Source organism: Melanostigma gelatinosum, assembly GCF_949748355.1.
Source record: "Melanostigma gelatinosum genome assembly, chromosome: 11".
Classification (NCBI taxonomy): Eukaryota; Metazoa; Chordata; class Actinopteri; order Perciformes; family Zoarcidae; genus Melanostigma; species Melanostigma gelatinosum.
In genome coordinates this window covers 2392301-2412830 of record NC_136644.1, presented here as the reverse complement: position 1 = coordinate 2412830, position 20530 = coordinate 2392301, and the positions used below count along the sequence as shown (strand labels likewise).

At 46.0% G+C, this 20530-nt stretch overlaps 2 protein-coding genes across 2 annotated transcripts; one reads left to right on the top strand and one right to left on the bottom strand.

The window, feature by feature from the left end:
- Positions 1-29: 29 nt before the first annotated feature.
- hap1 (huntingtin associated protein 1) lies at positions 30-18505 on the top strand (the record flags this gene model as incomplete). The annotated part of the gene is made up of 17 exons (XM_079278578.1): positions 30-360; positions 661-849; positions 10207-10283; positions 10558-10674; positions 10779-10873; positions 11184-11292; positions 11501-11579; positions 11662-11792; positions 11888-11962; positions 12609-12820; positions 13061-13279; positions 13484-13821; positions 15383-15571; positions 15811-15913; positions 15999-16014; positions 16121-16179; positions 16652-18505. Coding segments are annotated over 17 exons (2769 nt in total), but the record flags the coding sequence as incomplete, so codon positions are not given.
- Positions 18506-18788: 283 nt separating this feature from the next.
- On the bottom strand, positions 18789-19243 carry LOC306784369 (uncharacterized protein; the record flags this gene model as incomplete). The annotated part of the gene is made up of 2 exons (XM_079278303.1): positions 18789-18865; positions 19000-19243. The coding sequence occupies 2 exons, from the start codon at positions 19241-19243 to the stop codon at positions 18789-18791; spliced, it is 321 nt and encodes a 106-aa protein (XP_079134429.1).
- Positions 19244-20530: the final 1287 nt, after the last annotated feature.

The window sequence follows — 20530 nt, the reverse complement described above, 5'->3', positions numbered from 1 at the left end:
CGTTACCTTCTCAGCCAATCAGAGGCTGATGCCCTGGAAGCCTGCGTCGTCTCCCTGAGGGCACCAGGGGGCCTCAGTCCCACAGCGGGACACCCGGCTCTGGGTTCGCTTTCACCCTGAACCCTCCGGCCTCAGGCAAGCTGTCCCACCCTGCCTCCTCTCCCTCCTCCTCTTCTCCTCCCGCTACTCCTTCTCCTCCCTCCTGGTCCCCACAGGCCCACCTGGCCTCCCATTCAGCTTTCTCCCTCCATGAGGGGCGGGCGGAGGCACCGGGGGGCCTGGATGTGGACCCCCAGCCTCTTCATCATGATTCACCCGGAGACCTGGGGAAACGATGCCACGATGTGTCAACTTTAACAGGTGAGTCACAAAGGAGGAACTTCACTCACTCATCAATCTGCAAATGACTTAAATATGTTGATGCTGCCGAGCACCAAAGGCTAATTCAACAGTGTGATCTTAAATGAACCATGTAGGTGCGTAGCTGCATCACTAGAGGGCAGTGTGCCATCGTAGGTGACGTTTCAGTTGAATTGTGGTCGTTAAAGCGCTGCTTCCTGTCTATGTCTTTTGTTTTTCTTTCCTCATACATAAACCCATACACTCACACATCTGTATACACATGCACGCATGTACACAACAAACACTCCCCACCCTCAGACCTCTGTTCAGACCTGCCAGAGTTGGAGATAGTGAGCCTCCTGTGGGAGGGTCAGCCCAGCTACACTCTTCGGGCGGACAGCGTGTTTGGATACGACAATGACGACTGGCTGCACACGCCTCCGCTGCCGGCAGCAGTCGTTCTGGGACTCACGCACGAGCAGATTGAAGAGACTCTCAAGTACTTCTGTGAGTGCATCTTTTATGTACACTTTACATCCTGTCTAGTGTGTCGTGATGATGTTACCAGTGGTGGGCTCCACTTCATGTGCTCTGACAACAACGGTGGCCCATGTCACTGATCTATTCCAATCCCACTCACTGTTCAACCGTCGTCCTCCGGCAAGTCACATGACACAACAACAAACAGAGAGCGAAAATACCGAAGTTTCCCTTTTAAGTCTGACGAGGAGTAACATGAAACGATAAGACCTCCTGAGGGCGTTTGCTTGTTATGTTTTCATACATACGTTGGGTTATTGTTGTCATATTGCTGACGTGTTACTGCAGCTTTGTGTTGGTTCAATCTTTGCACAGGTGAAGTTACAAGGTTTGTTAAAAGTCAATGTGTCACTTTTGACGGTTGGCCAAGAAGTGGAACACGGCAGCTCTGTATTTGTAAACTGCTCGGACGCGGCTGTACTGTATGCACTGATGTAAACATCGGGATCTTTGCTGATAGCGAGTCGCAGAACTGTACGTAGTTGTTTTAGAGCTTTAATCGGCTCCTTCTGTGTGATCTTTATATGAATTATATTCTTGTAAAAGGGGAAAATCATGTCACTTTGTGTGATGGACATTATTCTAAATGTAACGATTTAATCAAGAAATGACTCTGCGGGTTAATTGATAATAAGAAATAGTCTTTAGTTGCTTGTTAACTGTTTGCGTGATCACATAATGACGTATTTTTCTTTATTAATGTTTTGCCAAGAAATGAGAGTGAACTTGAGGGTGTGTGTGTTTGAACTGACTGATCTCCCCTCCCTTCCACACACACTTCCCGCTTTTGTGAGTTACAGATGTCAAATGTCACCAAGCTGCTTAACCTGCCGTCACTTTGCTTTCTCCGCAGTTTCCAGTGGAGCGCCGCACAGACGGCGTGTCCCAGAAAGAGTTTATCATTCGGTGTAGAGGTTGTCTAGACTGTTGGCTGATGGGACGTTGCTGGTGTACTGCAGCTATGTGTGCGTGAGGGATCATTTTTCACCGTTTTTAGTGACTCATTTAAAACTGTGATCTGCTCTCAGATAGAGAGAGCCTCACTTCGGACCAGTTTGACATTCATAACGCAAAGTCAGTAAATCAGTGGCTCAGTCAGCGACGCGACATTCAAACACGTCTGAATGTGTAAATATCTGCCGTGTTTACTTTACTTTAAGATAAAGAAACGTTGCTCTGCGTTAAAGCGTTGTAACACGTTCATCTCCCCGTAATCTGAATCCACCGTACATTTGATTCCTAGGAGATTTCACGACATTTTGTGGCTGCGTCGTCATAATGCCAGATGGCCTGTACCCAGCTGGTGCCAAGCCACATCTTTGTTTAGGTCCAGGACAGACTAACCTGCTCCAAACACTGTTGTGTTTGCAACTTTTTGCATTGCACAGGTTTCAGGTACATCTCTTGCAGAATTAGATTTGTTTCATGCTTTGCTTCCGCTTTATCTGAACGACTTTTTCACAAGGTCTCAACTTCAGTCGTTGCAGTAGTTTAAGGCTCTCGAGCTGATTTCTTGTCTCACGTTGCATCCGTCCATTATCTTTAATCGCTTATCCTGTTCGGGGGCACTTGAGCCGATCCCAGCTGACATTGAGCGAAGGGACAGGACACCAGACTACCGCGGGGCTGACACACGGAGACAGACGACCATTCACGCCTACGGGCAACTCGGAGGCATCGATGAGTCTAAACTGCATGTCTTTGGACTGTGGGAAGAAGGAAGCCCGGAGAACCTGGAGAGAACCCACGCTGCTCCGGGGAGAACATTCCAGAAGGCCCGGGAAACGAACCCGGGCCTCTCTTGCTGTGAGGAGATGGTGCGAGCCACCACAGCACCGTGCAGCCTCACATGGCATGTGAAACGTCAATTTAAAAGCTCTTGTGAATGTGGTTATGAAGGGATTAAACCTCAAGTCACATTTCAGTGGAAGACGCAACCAGAAGTACAAGGAAGCGTTCGACTAAATGTTTTACTGACACCAACAATAACATCAATGGTATGCAAAACAATTAATCCACTTCAGAAGGTGCATGGGGAGAATACCCAGGAATCCACTGGGCCGCGCAGCGCAGCAGAGCGAGGTCGCTCGGCCGCTTAAATTACAAACCTGCAACATGTGTTGCTCTTGTAGTGATTGTTTGTATAGTACAGCGGTTCCCAAACTTTTTAGGCCGCGCACCCCCTTCTACATCCCGACCGGGTTCGCGCACCCCCCCCCCCCTTAATAAAAAAAAAAAAAAAGAAGCAACAGAGCCTTTTAAGCCTTCATAGCCGCATAAGAATCGGACCAATGAGTGAACAGTTTGCTCGCGCGTGGCATTTGTTTACAAGATTTAGTCCGCTGTTAAATGTTGCAGTGTGAACACAAACCGAACAAAGGAGCAACTGCAACAAAGCAAACGAACTGAAGGTGTGAAAACGCCCTGAAACACTGCAGCAAAGTTTCAATAACTTTCAGTGACACAAGGCGTCACTTTTAAAGAGCAATACGGATGCGAGCACACACGCACAGGCTCAGAGGCAGATTATCACATTTGACTTACAATTAATGAGCGACTAATGTAGCCAGGATGTCTTCGGACAAAGCATCGATGCGGCGCGACACAGTGTTGTTGGACACCGGGATCATGTCCAACTTTTTTGCTTCTTTCTCCCCAATCATACATTCCACCATCTCTCTGGCAGCTGGCAAGCTCACGTCTTCGGCGATTGTGTGCGGTAGCCCCTTTCTCGCTATTCTGTAACCAGATATGAAGCCCGTAGTGCGTCATTTATAGACCCAACACATGAATGAGACTGCAGTTGTTTTTGGCTGTTTTGTAACTCCTCCAATTTGGATATAAAGAATGTAAGGGGCTTTTGACTTGCACTGGCATGCTTGGTGTTCAGGTGGCGACGTAAATAAGAGCTTCAGACTGTTAGCCAGAACCTCACTGCACACCACGCACTGTGGCTTTGGGCAATCTGCGTTGCCAATCCAAGTGAAGCCCAGACACACATACTTTTCATCATATTTCCTCTTTTTTTCCCAGTCTCCTCCGTCTCATCTTCCTCTGACTCTGGCTCGATTTCTTCTCCCGGTCTCTCCCCAATAACGCACCTCTCCGTTCCCCTCGCCTCCGATTCCTCTCTCTCTCTCTGTCCCTCTCCTCTTTTACGACTGATAGCTTCAGATGTCCCACCTGACAGTTTTTAAATTAAAATTACATTTTTTTTAAATATTTAATATTATTACACCATCAGACCGCCATTACACTTTTCCTCTCGCGCACCCCAAAGAGGCAGCTCGCGCACCCCCAGGGATGCGCGCACCCCACTTTGGGAATCCCTGGTATAGTAGATCAGAAGTACGATTGTTGTGCTGTGTTTCGTGTGCGTCAAAACAATGTGGCAAATGAGCTTTCAGGGTGTTTCCTTGGACACATGTTGACCCGTGGTATCAGCTCTCAGTTTGCAGAGACTTGTCCTGGTGATATGGTGCTCATAGCAGTGGGCTGAGCTGATTTGATCAAGATTTAATTCTGTTCTTAATTGCTTGTGTTCCAGGTGATATGATGTCTGGAGGAGGTTGAATCAAAGCAGATTGTAGGTTTTATTACTGGGAGGTGACTCGAGACCTTGTCACGTCTTTGCTTGTTGTTATGGGCAAAGTACGTGACACTTTACTTCCTCGTAACCTAGGTCCCCTTGCAGCATGTTTAGTTGTGTTTCTATAGCACTAGCCTGTTAACTGCAACTGGTTGAACCATTCCTGTGTAGAGGGTGGTCCGCTTAAACCGTACCCGTTTCATTTAGATGTGCTGCCCTCATCGATTTCACTCTGCAGAGACGGATAGGAAATCACAGAGAGTGAAAGTTGTGTCTCCCCCGTCTCCTGCGTGCTGAATTTGACCTGGAAAGAGCCGGTTCGGGGATGAAAGATGTGTGAGTTGGTTAATATTTGATTGTGGAGAAACTGCTGTGTCTTGGGTAGCACCAGACAGTGGACAGTGACAAGACGGTGAACATGACCGTACGCCTGGATCATTGGAAAATTTATTGTAAATTCCTATTTTGGATTTTGATTGCTATGTAAATAATACGGATACAAGACGGAAAGTTATGTGTGGTTTAACAGCGCTTTACTTACTATCTGCTCATAGAAAGCAACCGTCTAATGCTCAGTGTGACATGTGAAATGTTATTTTTTTATTAATCATATTATTTATTACTCATGTAAGTGTCAACCTCATCTATAAGTATAACACATATTGTTTTAGTATAGGGAGAAATATATATTAACAGATGGAATAAAACAAATGCATATATTCTTTCAATAGCCCCTTTAAAACCCTGAGAATCTCAGACTATTCACTCCGTTGCTCCCATCAGACTCCTGTAAAGTGGGCGTGGCTCTGTCTGCAGCAGTATTACGCAGAACCCTCTCTGCATCTGGTACTACATGTGTGACCAGAACAAGAACAGCCATTGGCAGGGGCGGAACCTACCATCTCCCTCAATTCCAGAGGGGTGGGTGGTCTTAATGCTGCATCCTTTTTAAACTGCACGAGTATCCCCATCCTGAATAATGTTTTCAATCGTAGTGAACAATACTTGTCTTTTTGTGCTTGGACCAGGTCAGTGGGAGCAATATCGGCTTTTGTGGCTTGTGGTTTAGATTCTTCTTCGTCCTTCATCCCTGCTCCTCTTCCTCCCCTCTTTTCTTACCCGGTAGTCCAACGTGGCCAGGTATACGGAGGCAGGCATGACGACAGATGGCTCTTACAATCTGAGGGATTATATATTAACACGAAGCAGCTCAGATTCTCTTGCACACACACAGGCACTGCAGGTGTATCCGCCCACTCACGGAGGCTGGTGGCGATTGTTTTCCCAAACACACAGGCCAGCAGAATGAAGCCGGAGACCCGGTTGGCGCGTGACAGCACAGCGTACACACAGAAGAAGAAGAAGTAGAAGAGGTAGAAGAAGAAGAAGAAGAAGAAGAAGGGGTTCAACCGACAGTTCTTCTCCGGTCACCATGGAGGTGTGGAGCTTCTCTGCGTCTGAGGAGGAGGAGGAAGAAGAGAAGAGCACTTCCAGTCTTGTGATGGACGAAGTGGTGAAGGAGGAGAAGAAATGCCTCAACGGCAATAACAACAATAATAACAACAACAACAACGACAAGAACAAGGAAAGCCTTTGCCGGGAGGTGACACAAGGTGAGATGAGCGTGATGAGGAAAAGGCAGGTGGCACAAGAGGCTGGTCGTGATCTGCTGAGTCCATGTTTAGAAGAGAGAGTTAAGAGAAATGATAAGTATAAAGTGTCACGGTTAATGATTACTCTGCCCTGCAGATATTAGTCTGTGTGTTTTGTTGCACATTGCCTCCTCAAGGTCTTTGTAATCTAACTGCTCAAATACTTCATAGTGCACGTTGTGCACTGCAGGGTGCAGTGATGTCATTGCATCACACACATGATGATTACCGTTCAACAACACGATGCTTGATTTTGAAGCTCTTGTCATAAAACTCCTTCAGTTCAACCTGATTATACCCCGAGACGTGTAAATACATTTAGATTCCTCTTAGTGGTGTGAATGTCAGTGAGCCTGTGTGTGTGTGTGTGTGTGTGTGTGTGTGTGTGTGTGTGTGTGTGTGTGTGTGTGTGTGTGTGTGTGTGTGTGTGTGTGAGAATGTCATTGAGCCTGTGTGTGTGTGTCTGTGCGCGTGCAGCTGCTGCAGCAGTGTGTTCATGTTAGCAGTTGTCATTGTGAGTTTGTCTTTTGTTATATGGAGGTCAGAGCCTCCACAGGGACTAGTACTCTAATGTCACAGTTCACAGTTTCTTATTCTCTCACATGGTTTGAATCACAGAGAGGAATTTGGAAAAAAAGATAATTAAATTGGTCGAATGAGATTGAAGCGATGACCTGAATGCTCTTCCTAGGAAATGGTTGGTTGTGCATCTTAAGATTGAAAAAGGTGATGTTCTGCTCCAACAGACGTCTGCTCTTCTTTGTCTAGATGGGCATGTGTGTGGCCGGCACCGACACCAATGCTGCGACACGGGCACCCCTGCAGAGAGACGGGGCACTCAAACTAACGCTTTCTTGCCTCTCTGTTATTGGATATATTTTCAGTGCATATATACTTTAGCTGTTTTTTGTCGGACACGTTGTTGCGTGTGCGTTATTGTATATTGTCGGGATCTTTTAGGCTAAAATCCTTTAGTGATGGATCTGACAATGTTATTTTAAACTACTTTAACATGAAGAAGCTCTGTAAAGTCTGCACCTTGAGAACAGTCGAGATCAAACCTTTTTGGAGCTCATCCATGCCCGTCTTATCCCCGCAACGCAACAGACGTCATAAGTATAAGTCTGCGAGCTTCATCCATTAGCTCCAGTATCAGCAAGCAAGCAGTTCAGGTTGGCTGCCTGGACTTAGCTCGACACAAACCCGGAAACCTCCGGCTGGCATAGCAGCACATCTTACCTCGGCCTGCTCCACGCGGCCGTCGGGTCGAGCTGAAATGCAGACGATATTTCCGCTGGTGAGACTTTGTGGGTGAACAGCTCAGGTGCTTGCTGAAGAATGCATCAATTCAAGTGCAAATAAGCCGTTCAATGAACTTGACTTTAACATTCTGGAGGTAGACTGATGTGGAATAATGAATGTAGTGCAGATGGAAATGACTGCACTGCTGCCGATGATAATTTGAATGACTTTGTAGTGACTGGGTCTTATTTTGTACATGTGTGTGTACAGGACAGGATCTGAAACCCACTGACAGTCCTGCTGCAGACTTTGCTTTGCAATCCATTTGAAGTACATTAGGATTTGAGGAAGTTGAACTATTATGGGATTAACCTTCGTTCATTTACAGAATGTATTTCAGTTACATGATTTACGTAATTGTGCGTAATTTGGGCTGTAGTTTATTCAGGTGATTCTTTAGTGTGCAGCACAGACCAGCCAGCAACATTCTGTTATCAGACATGTTGACAATGTTGTTGACGATTAGGGTTTTTAAGGTGCATGTGAGTACTGCACTTCTGTTCTACATTTTTCTATGTAGGTGTTGATTTAATTAATTAAGCTGTCCGTTAGGAAGTCGAAAGAATCGAATGCATGTATGCAGACTGACGCCATTTTATTTCGATAACAGGAACTTCGTCAGCAGACGGAGTTTGCCCGTTTGTTTTGGAGTTGTGAATGAGCACTTTGAGGACTTCTTGTCCATGTTGGCTTAAAGATCAGAAATGTACCAATATAGCTATCCAGCTATCAGTAAGTTAATTGATGAAATGAATGTTTAATGATTACTTTTGTGCTTCTGTTGTAGTGCTCAGTTGTGCAAGTTTCCAACATGATTTGTCAGTTTAGTCCATAATCTACTTTTGCAGGTGTGGCTTTGACGCATGAATGTGTTTTGACATTTCTCTGGAAAAGCTTTGTGATTATTTGCGATTAGTTAGAACGCTTTCACTGTCAGACGTGTGAAACCTGTTTCATGTGATGGTTTTACATTTCTCTTCAGTCTACTTAGTGAAATGTGAAACCATGTCCTCTGTCTTACAGGAGATCAGCTCAGACTGTACACATGAGTTATGTTATACAAGTCAAAGTCAGCAAGTCGTTTAGCCCAAGGTTATCTTCTTTCCATCAGGCTGATTCGACACTGATGCAGCGACCCAATCCTTGTTTCCAGGCCAAATTCAAGGCCGCAATGTAATTACTTTGCTGTCTGGCAACCTCCCGTCTCTTTAATCCACCAAAGTAAGATTACAAAGCTGATTGTGATGTAGAGGTATGCAGTGTCATTACAAAATTCCACGCGAGCCAAGCCAAATGTTGTACATCCTTAAACAGACGAGTCAGATGTTGAAAGCACCGCAATGAGTTCTGCTCCAAAAGCACAACACTTGCAACGGCAGCAAGCGTTACAAAAGAAGCACAAAATTAGAATGACAACCAATGATAACTTGACAGTGTTTGGCTCACGACCAGAACAGTAATTACTTCAATTAAGAACCACATGAATGCTTCAAATGACTCGTTGACTTCACGCCGCGCTTCATCCTTATTGACTTTGAAGTGGACACAAACAAATCATTCCCCAGGATGTAAACAAAGCTTCAGGTCAATAGTCAGTCGCTGTTATCCCGGCCGCGCTGTGCATGTCCTGCTGGTCTGAACACGTTGTCAGTTCAGCCCCGGAAGTCTCTGCCGATGAGCTATATTGGTATCCAGGAGGACGAGGTCTTTACAGCCGTCTAATCGGGCTGAAAGGGATCAAGCTAAGAGGATCGGTATCTGGCTGACCACATGGAGATGTGGTGGTCTGTAGCTGTACTTGAGGATCTCATTCACACAAAGAAGACTGTCGTCAGTCTTGGTGCGTCCATTTGTGTTTTTACAGGTTCATATTTCATGTTAAATAAATGTGAGCAGGGTCTGTTTATGTGGGCAGCCTCTCTTCACATATCAATTTTAAAATTTCACACTTTTAATCAATCATCCATTTTAACCAGAGCAGTGCCTCCAGTAATGCAACAGACAATCAAAAGGAAAGTTAACAGTACTGGACATGTGATAAACAACATTTACAGGGTTGCCTCTTTGTGACACAACCTGCCCCTAAAAATAGACACTGCTTTTAAAGTCCAACAGCATTGATTTCATTTCCAAATGTATTGTAATATCTCCAAAGTAACGGCGTCAATGTTAAATACTTGTATTAAAATCAGTTTTCCGTAAACGGTTATTTAAACCTGGTCCTAAAGATGCTATGTCATTTGCATGCAAAATAGGTCGACCCAACGATGTAATCCGTGGCAACGCTTCAAAAGTAGCTCAATTCCATGGGAAAAACAGACCTGGCAACACTGAATAACTCATAATATGGTAAATGGACTATAACACCACATGTCATCATTCACCCATTCACACACATACACTGGTGGCAGGGGCTACAGTGCAAGGTGCCACCTGCCCATCAGGACTCTAACTAACACGTACACACACCTGCGGGAGCAAGTTGTGGTTTAGTGTGTTGGCCGAGGACACATCGACATGGACGAGTGGTGCCGGGGATCGAACCGCCGATGCTCTGATTGAAGGACGACCCTGCTCTACCACTGAGCCTCAGTCGCCTAGTATTATCTATTGTTTAAAAATGTAAATCGAGGAAGTGATCAGCCAAAATAACTGCTCATAGCCCTTATCTCATGATGCATATTCAGCAAGACTCTGTTGTTCCGCTATCCTTTTGTGTGGTCGCTACAGCTCTTTCTCTTCATTCATTTAATCCCTCCTCCCTCCTCCCTCCTCCCTCAGTGCTGTGTTCAGACAGAGTGGTCCAGGTCACCAAGACATATCATGACATCAAGGCAGTCACCCACCTGCTGGAGGAGGTAAGAGACGCACAGCAGATGAACGGGATCATAGAGGATCACAGTTATCTGTTTGTCACCGCTTACAAAAAGTCCATTACATTTGGTTAAAAAACATACCTGTGATTGCCTCACTGAAACTGTGATTGTATTATATATATATATATGTATATGTGTGTGTGTATATATATATATATATATATATATATATATATATATATATATATATATATATACTATATCACGATGCATTATTGCCTAAAATAAAAGTAGAATTTATGCCTTTGCTTTGCAGAAAGAGCGGGATCTCGAGTTGGCGGCGCGGATCGGTCAATCGCTCCTGAAGCAGAACCAAGAAATAACCGCACGCAATGAAATGCTGGACGAACAGCTTGAGATCGCAAAGGAAGAGGTACAAACGCACCTCACGTCACAAGTGTCTCACTGGAATAAACGATCGCGTCAACGTGGTGCTGACCGATGCAGTCGAGTGATGTTGTTTACTGCGTGTTCTAGATCGCTCAACTACGCCATGAGCTCTCGATGCGAGACGACCTCCTTCAGTTCTACGCCAGCAGCGAGGAGATCGAGAACGCTGAATCACAATCACCGTGGGTTTTTACACACACACACACACACACACACACACACACACGCACACACGCAGACAGACACACACACGCAGACAGACAGGTTGATTCATATAGTATCAGTTTGTTTCTAAACAAAGTGCAGGTTTGTGACTTAGTCAGTATCGATATCCTTAAAAAAGAGAATCATTGTAATTCATGCTACTAATTTCTGTTCTATCACCGCAATTGAACAGAAAACACACATTTTGTTTCGTTCAGTTTTTTTTCCTCTTTGTGAGAAAAACATAAAGATGTCTGAATTCAGAAGATGTATCTTTTCTTGTTGTAGAATAAAAAGGAACGAATCGTGCAGTTCACTCGGCACCTTCGTCCACTACGACTTCCTGCAGCAGAAGCTGAAGGGCTTAGAGGACGACAACCGCAAACTGCGATTAGAGGTACGCCATGCTGCAAAGCTCTCACGCATATCAGATGAAATGAGACACTTATAGATGTCCATCGTGGTTCTTACGGCCATGTCTGTATAAAGTCCACCTTTTTATTTCGTACTTGCATTTGAATGACAATAATAGGTCGTTTTTTAAATTGCCTCCGGTGTTAAAAGTATGACATGTTGACATTGTTTGCATCGCTTTGTTCCTCCAGGCCAGTGACCTCACAACAGAGACGACCAACTACGAGGAGCAAGAACAGGAGCTGATGATGGTGTGTGTGGAAGAACTCTGTAAGTGGTCCAGTCTCGTTTCAGCAGATGAAAGTAACACGGAGACGTCCGTATGCGTACTGACCGGACTTGTGTGTTTCAGCATCTGTTAACAGGCGGGTCGGCGACCTGTCGGATGAGCTAGCGCGGAAGGTGGAGGACTCTTTCCGACAGCAGGAGGAGATCAGCTCGCTGCTGGCACAGATTGTCGACCTGCAGGCCCGTTGCAAAGGGGTGAGAGAACGTTTCCACCTTCTCCAGGAATGGACGCTCTCTGAGTATCAATTCCCAGTCAAACTCGTCTAACCGTCTTCTCCCTGTCCCTCTAGCTCACCCACGAGAACGAGGAGCTGAACCAACACCTGGGTTCCTCCCGCGAGAGCCAGCTAAATCTTCAATCGGAGGCAAGACACTGACAATCCCTCTGACAAAATACACTCTACACTTGGAGTAGAATTAGGATCCCTTCACATGCAGCAACACTTGTGTGGACACCTAAAACATGCTTTTGTGTTTTCAAGTCTTCACACGTGCACAGGTGTTGTATGTAAACATATAAAAAAGGCCAGCCTCCTTTCATTGACTGTAATTGTAGGCAAAGCACAAACCACAATGCTCAGAAAGGAAAAGGAATGTAATCAATCAAAGAAACCAACAGTTTAAGTGCTTTGGACGTCGGCCCAGTCGAAATGCTCCCGGCTGACATTCCCCACTCAACCAGTCCGTCTGCGGTCAGACTGTCAGAGCCCGTGTCAATCTTCTGAGACAAAAGTAATGATTTTATGTTTACGACAGACTTCTGTGAGTTTGATGAGAAGGTATGTGAGTAACACAGCACTGCACATACAGTCTTTAGTTGATATTTTCTTAATATGCAGATCAGCTACCCTAAGAGCCTTCCCATGGTTCTGCGTCGCCACACAGAACTGTTTATATGCGTCTTTGCAGATACTTAATCATGAATATTCAGCTCTCAATGATACTATATATATATATATATATATATACTTGTACTACAATTTGACAGCTATGTCTCCTTTTGTCCTGCAGCTCAAGGACCTGCGGGACAAGTACTCTCAGTGTGAGGACATGCTCCGCGAGGCCCGAGAGGACATTAAGAACTTGCGTAATAAGAGCCTCCCCAACAGCACGGTGCAGCGCTACACCGCGCTGGCCTCGGCCCTCCCCATGGACTCGCTCGCAGCCGAGATAGAGGGCACCTTCCGCAAAGGCCTGGACACCTCGGCCCCCTCGGAGTACAAGTGAGTCCGTGAAGTAGCAAGTTTAATAGTTGTTCAGGATTGGACTGAAATCTTAAGAGATTGTTTCCTCTGATCTGATACCTTCTGGTCCGCCCCCCCAAGTTGACTGACTAAAGGTCGTATAGCTCACTGTGGAACGCAGCAGCTAGCTGGGTGACTGTGGCATACAATGTATTCTAAAAGTTGTTTCTGTTTGGATCTTTCTTTTATGCCCACTCACCCCCCAGTTTCTCCCCGCAGGAACCACCCGTGGCGTGTGTTTGAAACGGTGAAGGTGGTGAACAAGGCCGTGAGGCTGCGGCCTCGGTGCCACTCCCCGGGGCTGCCGGGCTCCAGCCCGCTGGCGGCTCACTCCAGTCTCATCAGCACCCCCCGGACCAGCTACTATGGCTCAGACAATGCTAGCCTTACTCTGGAAGACAAGCCCAGCTTCAACAATGCTCCGAAAGAAGACAACAGGTGTGTTTGAGTGTGCATTCATGCACATACTGTACGTGCACGATAATATCAAATTCCAGATCTATTTTTGATCATTTTATATGCATTGTATTTTTTCTTGATTACAAGTTCAAATGTTTTTGCCACATGAGTTTATGATGATGAACCCACTTAAAGGTCCAGTGTGGAAGCAGCTAAAGCAAGCGTCACATCTATTCACCACAGACTCAGTGGGCCGAAGCGTCTGGGCCAGCCGGGCACACCAGGAGGCCAGGACCTCGAAGCCGCCTTGTGCAGCCTGTCAGCCCGCCAGCAGAACCACTCCTGCGAGCGGCCTTTCTTCGACGTGGAACGTGAGCGTAAACTCCACGCCTTGGCAGCAGACTGCGAAGAGGCCGAGGGCTCCAGCGGCTTCCTGACGCCAAATGACAGCCCGGTCTCCAGCCCGGCAGCGTCGACGGGCACCAACTACTCCAACGGCAGCTCGCGGCCCTCCTGTGGCTCCTCCGGAGGGTCCAGGTCCTACCTGCCCGACCGCCTGCAGATTGTCAAACCTCTGGAAGGTAAAAGTCTCTGCTGGATACTGTGTCTCCTCAATTTCTTGGAGCTTATCCCAGTTCAAGTGGAGTCACCATGGAGCACAAGCATGCTGATCATTGTTGACATTAGTTTGTGATCCTAATTAAATACCACCGGTGAAAAGCTGTTCGGCTCGTAAAAGTAGAAAGTATTATTTTACAAGAATAGAAGCAAGGAAACAGTTAAAGTACTTTTTTTCTTTTTTTCTTTTTTTACAAAAGTAGAAGTATTATAGAATATGTATCTACATTTGTAATTAATTCATAGTCATTTCTAACTGTATAAATGACATGTGACTGCCTCGTATTACAACGTTCTCCAGAAGGCCCGGGAAACGAACCCGGGCCTCTCTTGCTGTGAGGAGATGGTGCGAGCCACCACAGCACCGTGCAGCCTCACATGGCATGTGAAACGTCAATTTAAAAGCTCTTGTGAATGTGGTTATGAAGGGATTAGTAACCAGAAGTACAAGGAAGCGTTCGACTAAATGTTTTACTGACACCAACAATAACATCAATGGTATGCAAAACAATTAATCCACTTCAGAAGGTGCATGGGGAGAATACCCAGGAATCCACTGCGCCGCGCAGCGCAGCAGAGCGAGGTCGCTCGGCCGGTTAAATTACAAACCTGCAACATGTGTTGCTCTTGTAGTGATTGTTTGTATAGTAGATCAGAAGTACGATTGTTGTGCTGTGTTTCGTGTGCGTCAAAACAATGTGGCAAATGAGCTTTCAGGGTGTTTCCTTGGACACATGTTGACCCGTGGTATCAGCTCTCAGTTTGCAGAGACTTGTCCTGGTGATATGGTGCTTATAGCAGTGGGCTGAGCTGATTTGATCAAGATTTAATTCTGTTCTTAATTGCTTGTGTTCCAGGTGATATGATGTCTGGAGGAGGTTGAATCAAAGCAGATTGTAGGTTTTATTACTGGGAGGTGACTCGAGACCTTGTCACGTCTTTGCTTGTTGTTATGGGCAAAGTACGTGACACTTTACTTCCTCGTAACCTAGGTCCCCTTGCAGCATGTTTAGTTGTGTTTCTATAGCACTAGCCTGTTAACTGCAACTGGTTGAACCATTCCTGTGTAGAGGGTGGTCCGCTTAAACCGTACCCGTTTCATTTAGATGTGCTGCCCTCATCGATTTCACTCTGCAGAGACGGATAGGAAATCACAGCGAGTGAAAGTTGTGTCTCCCCCGTCTCCTGCGTGCTGAATTTGACCTGGAAAGCGCCGGTTCGGGGATGAAAGATGTGTGAGTTGGTTAATATTTGATTGTGGAGAAACTGCTGTGTCTTGGGTAGCACCAGACAGTGGACAGTGACAAGACGGTGAACATGACCGTACGCCTGGATCATTGGAAAATTTATTGTAAATTCCTATTTTGGATTTTGATTGCTATGAAAATAATACGGATACAAGACGGAAAGTTATGTGTGGTTTAACAGCGCTTTACTTACTATCTGCTCATAGAAAGCAACCGTCTAATGCTCAGTGTGACATGTGAAATGTTATTTCGACCTCGGTTCCTCTCTCCTCGTCAGGCTCGGTGACTCTGCATCAGTGGCAGCAGTTGGCCAAACCAAACCTGGGAGGCATCCTGCATCCACGTCCGGGCGTCCTGACGAAAGACTTCCGGGAGCTCGAGGTCGACATGCAGCACGTCTACAGTCTGAACGACCTGGAGGAGGACGAACCGGACCTGTCGCAGCTCTCTGGAGCACACGGCATGGGTAGGACACACTGCACTCGTGCTGCACAGTCCCACTCGCTCCATCATTCTCTTCGCCTCATTAAATCTCCTCTAAAGTCCGTGCTCTCTGCTTTCTCTGCTCCTTTATATCGCTCATGTCCCATTGATTGGGTGGTATTACTTCAGCGACCGGCTTCATTAGCTCTTGTAGTTCCTCATTGAGTGTAACTTTCTCCATGTGTAGTTTAATGTGCATTTCCTCCCTCCATGACCTCGCAGTCTCTCCACCTGGTCCCAACCTCCCTCAGACCTCTCCCACACATACCATTACCACCTGCCAAGTCCTGCAACCCTCCCGTCTCATCCCATCCTTATCCACTCGGTAAGAGGACACACACTGTGAGCTGTTTGTTTTAGCGTGCTTTGTTATTGTTGTGAATGTGATGTACATGAGTTACTTTGAGCAGGGAACTCCTGAAAAGAGTCATTTTGGTTCATTAATCCACAACTTGTTTTTGCAGATTTCCTGTCTTCCATCTTGCTTTTTCTCTCCCCTTAAACTTAAACGTCTGCTCTTTACCCCCGACAGTGGCAGAAAACGTCTGTCGAGGCTCTTCCTCCAACTCTAAAAGGCGCCTTCGGGGCAAAGTAAGAGTGGAGGGTTATGGATACACTATGAATACTGGATTTTATTATTAATGACGGAGGCACGGGACCAATGTCTGTTTAACTGAATAACACCATGGTTAATAACAATAAAGACCGAACCCAAACGGAACAGATCGTCACTACTTGCACTGTGCTTCTGTCGCCTCCTAACAACACTCACTTGTTTGCGCTCCCCACATATCCTCGGCTCGTTGTGTTTAACGTCTCCTGACCTTCCTAGGTTTTCATCTCGGCAAACCACCGGATCCTGTTTCATCACCGCTGCCACACTAACATTGTGTTCATCCATCTTACAGCAACGACAGGCAGACACTAACAACAAATGAACTCAAACTTTTAACATTTTATTTCATTGTTTGGGAATGAGCTTGCATGTTTGTGTGAGAAGAAGCAGCTTTGTTTTGTTATCTACCGTATTGTGTTTTTAAGTGTTTTTTTTTTCTGTTGGCAGGCTTCGCTCTTTCGGGCTGCCATCTTGTCGGAACTGTGAGCTCGTGAGCACTTCATCGCCGCCGTCCCACCAGCGGCCCTTTGGCCAAGGAGGCCGGACCGCCGCCAACACCACACATGTAACCTCTTCATCACTGGGACTCCTGCAGCTGCTGCACGAGCGTGGCATCTCAGCCTCTCCTCATCCGCACCACCACCTGCACGACAACCGTAGTAACAGACCTTCACCCTCCACAGTAACAGACAAACTTGGAGACTCCCCACTGGACAAAACGGGACGAAGGTACTTTTTCAGTTTGAACTTGGTCGAGAAGCTTCAAGGTCTGGGGTTGCACAGAGTGGCAGCCTGGGGGATGACGGGCCGCAGCCGGTCGTCCTCTGAAAGTTTGATGAGGACTGTTCATCACTTCCTGCTTCATCATTCACCGTAGGGACTCTACATCCAGCCGTGTGATCCCCACTGTGCAGTTCAGGGCCCACAGCTGTGGTGTCTTGAAAACATAAGCCACAGAATGTGCTAGAGCCACACTTTAAGTTGTCGGTAGTGACCAGTAATATTATTTTCGATGAATGTGTGTGTGAGTGACATCTTCATCTCAGGAAAATCAGCTGATTATCACCAGTTTCTTTGACTTCTTTTTACACAAAAAACATTTTTATACCGTGTATTGTGATTGTCATTTTTCACGTTTTCCCCGCCGCTGGTTTGAAAAAATGACAACTCATCAGTTTCCAAAGTGGAACATCACTGATGTGTAAATAACAAAGTTGTCATTTGGGAAAATGAAAAGGGACTACGTGCAGTAAATTATTGTGAAACGAAACTACAAACTGAAGCGATGCTGTCACACTGAAAATCTTTCAAAATACACTGTCTTCCTGCTTATTAGCTGCTACATTGAGATTAGCATGTTTTATATAAGATTGTCAAATATACTAAGTTAAACAATTGAGACGTACATCAATTCGCATTGCGATGACGGACGATGCGCCGACTAAACTGAAACATGTTGATGATGTTGACGTCCTGCAGCCGTCTGCCCTAAAGTGCACCACCTGCTTTCACGTAGCACATGTTGTCATGGCTGCTGAGTCACCTGTTGGACATTTCTGAACTTCATCCTGAGCAAAACCTCACCAAGATGAAATCAGGTTTGCCGTGCTGCATCAAAGAAGGTGAATGGGTTTTTATAAGCAATACGTACATTTACTGCACTGTGCACTGTGAGCATCTTGCTTGTACAAAATCTGCTGAATCATCAGGAACTTTTAAATAGTTTGGGGCATTCAAAGAGAGTTCTCCATGTGGTCAAGAATCCTTATTTAAAGACAAGCAGACAAGTGGTCCAAATTATTTAAACGGCATGTTTCTTTGAAATCTGTCTGAACAATCAACTGTAGCTAAAAGGCGCATAGGATACTGAGGATTAAAAAGGGAAGAAATCATAAACACAGCTTTTAAAAATGTGTGTTCTGACTTAAATCAACCAAACCGCTGTTTCTCTGCGCTGCTGTTTCTCTACGCTGCTGTTTCTCTGCGCTGCTGTTTCTCTACGCTGCTGTTTCTCTACGCTGCTGTTTCTCTGCGCTGCTGTTTCTCTACGCTGCTGTTTCTCTACGCTGCTGTTTCTCTATGCTGCTGTTTCTCTACGCTGCTGTTTCTCTACGCTGCTGTTTCTCTACGCTGCTGTTTCTCTACGCCGCTGTTTCTCTGCGCCGCTGTTTCTCTACGCCGCTGTTTCTCTGCGCCGCTGTTTCTCTACGCCGCTGTTTCTCTGCGCCGCTGTTTCTCTGCGCCGCTGTTTCTCTGCGCCGCTGTTTCTCTGCGCTGCTGTTTCTCTGCGCCGCTGTTTCTCTGCGCCGCTGTTTCGCTGCGCTGCTGTTTGCTTTGTTCTGTGTTAGCATCACAGCTGAGTATGTCAGCGTGTGTTTGAGTTGTACCACCTGTGAATAAAACCTCCAGCACAGTTTTATACGTCTCTTGTTTACCTCATGGCAGCGATGAAGACAGAGATGACTATTGTGATAGTTCTGCAAAATGGTTTTATTTATAAAGTTGCAGAGAAAGTAGAACATGGACTTTATATAAAACGTGAACAAAAAGCAGGAAGTCTGAGCTCTCGGGTCGTCGTCGTGGCTCATTCTGCGTCGCGGCGGCCAAAGTCCACCCAGCCCTGGTAGTCCCGGTCTGACATGCACTCAGTGTTCATCATCCCTGTGAACAAACCATTCCTACATGAACCACACACAGGTTCAGTACACAGACCTGAGCACCTCTTTGGATCTCTGCCCACTCAATCATGTCATAACACAAACTACAATCGGAGAACGTTCACACCCGCAGCATACCTGAGATTGCTTGCATTATTTGCTTGGTCATAATCTCCCGTTCGTCCTCAGACAGGTGTGCCCGTCTCTCCATCCGTGCCAAGGGAGCCTGAGGCGCCGGCTCCTGTCTGCCTGCCGAGCCGCTCACCGGCTCCCTCTTGGCCAGAAGCTGCTGTAGTAGACGAGTCTCTTTCGGGTTTCCAGCTGCAGACGGTGGTAGCAGTGCAACCAGCAGTGCAAACACCACAATAACCTTCTTTGACATATCTGTGTCAGAGAAGAGACAAAACCAGTTATATTTACTCAAAGTGACAAAATAACTATCTAAAAATGAATGGAAGGATTTACCCGTTACCTGTGAAAAGTGTTTGAAATATGTGCACAACCGAATCCAACAGGTGTGATGCTTCTGGTGCACACCGAGCAGATCGGCTCCTTTTATACCACAAGGTTGGTGTCAGCGATTACGGCTTCAAATCAGAGAAAGATAACCGCGGTCACTGATTGATTGGTAGACGGATGCAGCGGGAGGATGTGCGTTGACAGTGACATCTACAAATCCATTATTATGCTTTGCACTTGCCTGGAAAGGCCCGTTTTGCACGGCAGTAACAATAAAACGAGTCAATGTGTTGACTGTACAGAATGAATCCAATACTCGTACCCGTGGAGCCTTCTCTGACCAACACAGAGGATCTGATGTTCACGCTTTCTGGTGTTCTCAACCGGCTTCCTCTTATTACATATTTTCACTTTAAACATTAGCAGTTACTATTATTCTAAATATTGACACGTGTTGGAACGAAAGACAGACGCATTCATCATTTCCTATTTCCGTGTAGCATATAAGTGCCTGAATTTCAACCCTGTACTGTAGACACAGTTTTTCTCTCTTCATTTTAAGAAGAGCTGGATGATGAATCTCATTTGACCAAAATGCAAAGTGTTTACAATGTAATGATTGGTTGGAGGCGATCGTTGCCTTCACAGTGTCACGCTGTGGCCTGGACTTTCCAGATGACGTGCACTCAACGCTTTTAGTGGAAATACTACAGAGCGTGGTTGACATACTGTATCGATTTTCTACAAGTGGCTCAGTTATTGTGTATCTAGTTGCCACAGACAACATATATATAACGTCAGAAAGCAACATGAACACGAGGGTATGTTCTACCAGGCAGTGAAAGCATCACCTGGCAGATGGATTTGCTTGCAATGAGTGATTATGTGCTACGAAAGCTGAGAATGTGCAAACACGTGTTCATCTGCAGACCAAACCTCAGGATGTAAATCTGAGCAGCCTGACGGTAAACTCTGCACCTGACGCATCATCCTGTCGCTTATTGGGACAATGTTTGTGAGCTTTGTTTGACCTCAGTCTTTATTTCTAATAATTCTGAGGTGGAAAGACATTCACTGATCTTATATCTGGCATTTATGCTCTCAGTGCACTGGCGGGACACGCACCCATCACTGAAATCTGATAAAGGTCCCAGACGCCACATACTGTAGACGGCTTGTTGCCAAGATCAGACTCCACGTTATCAGGCCA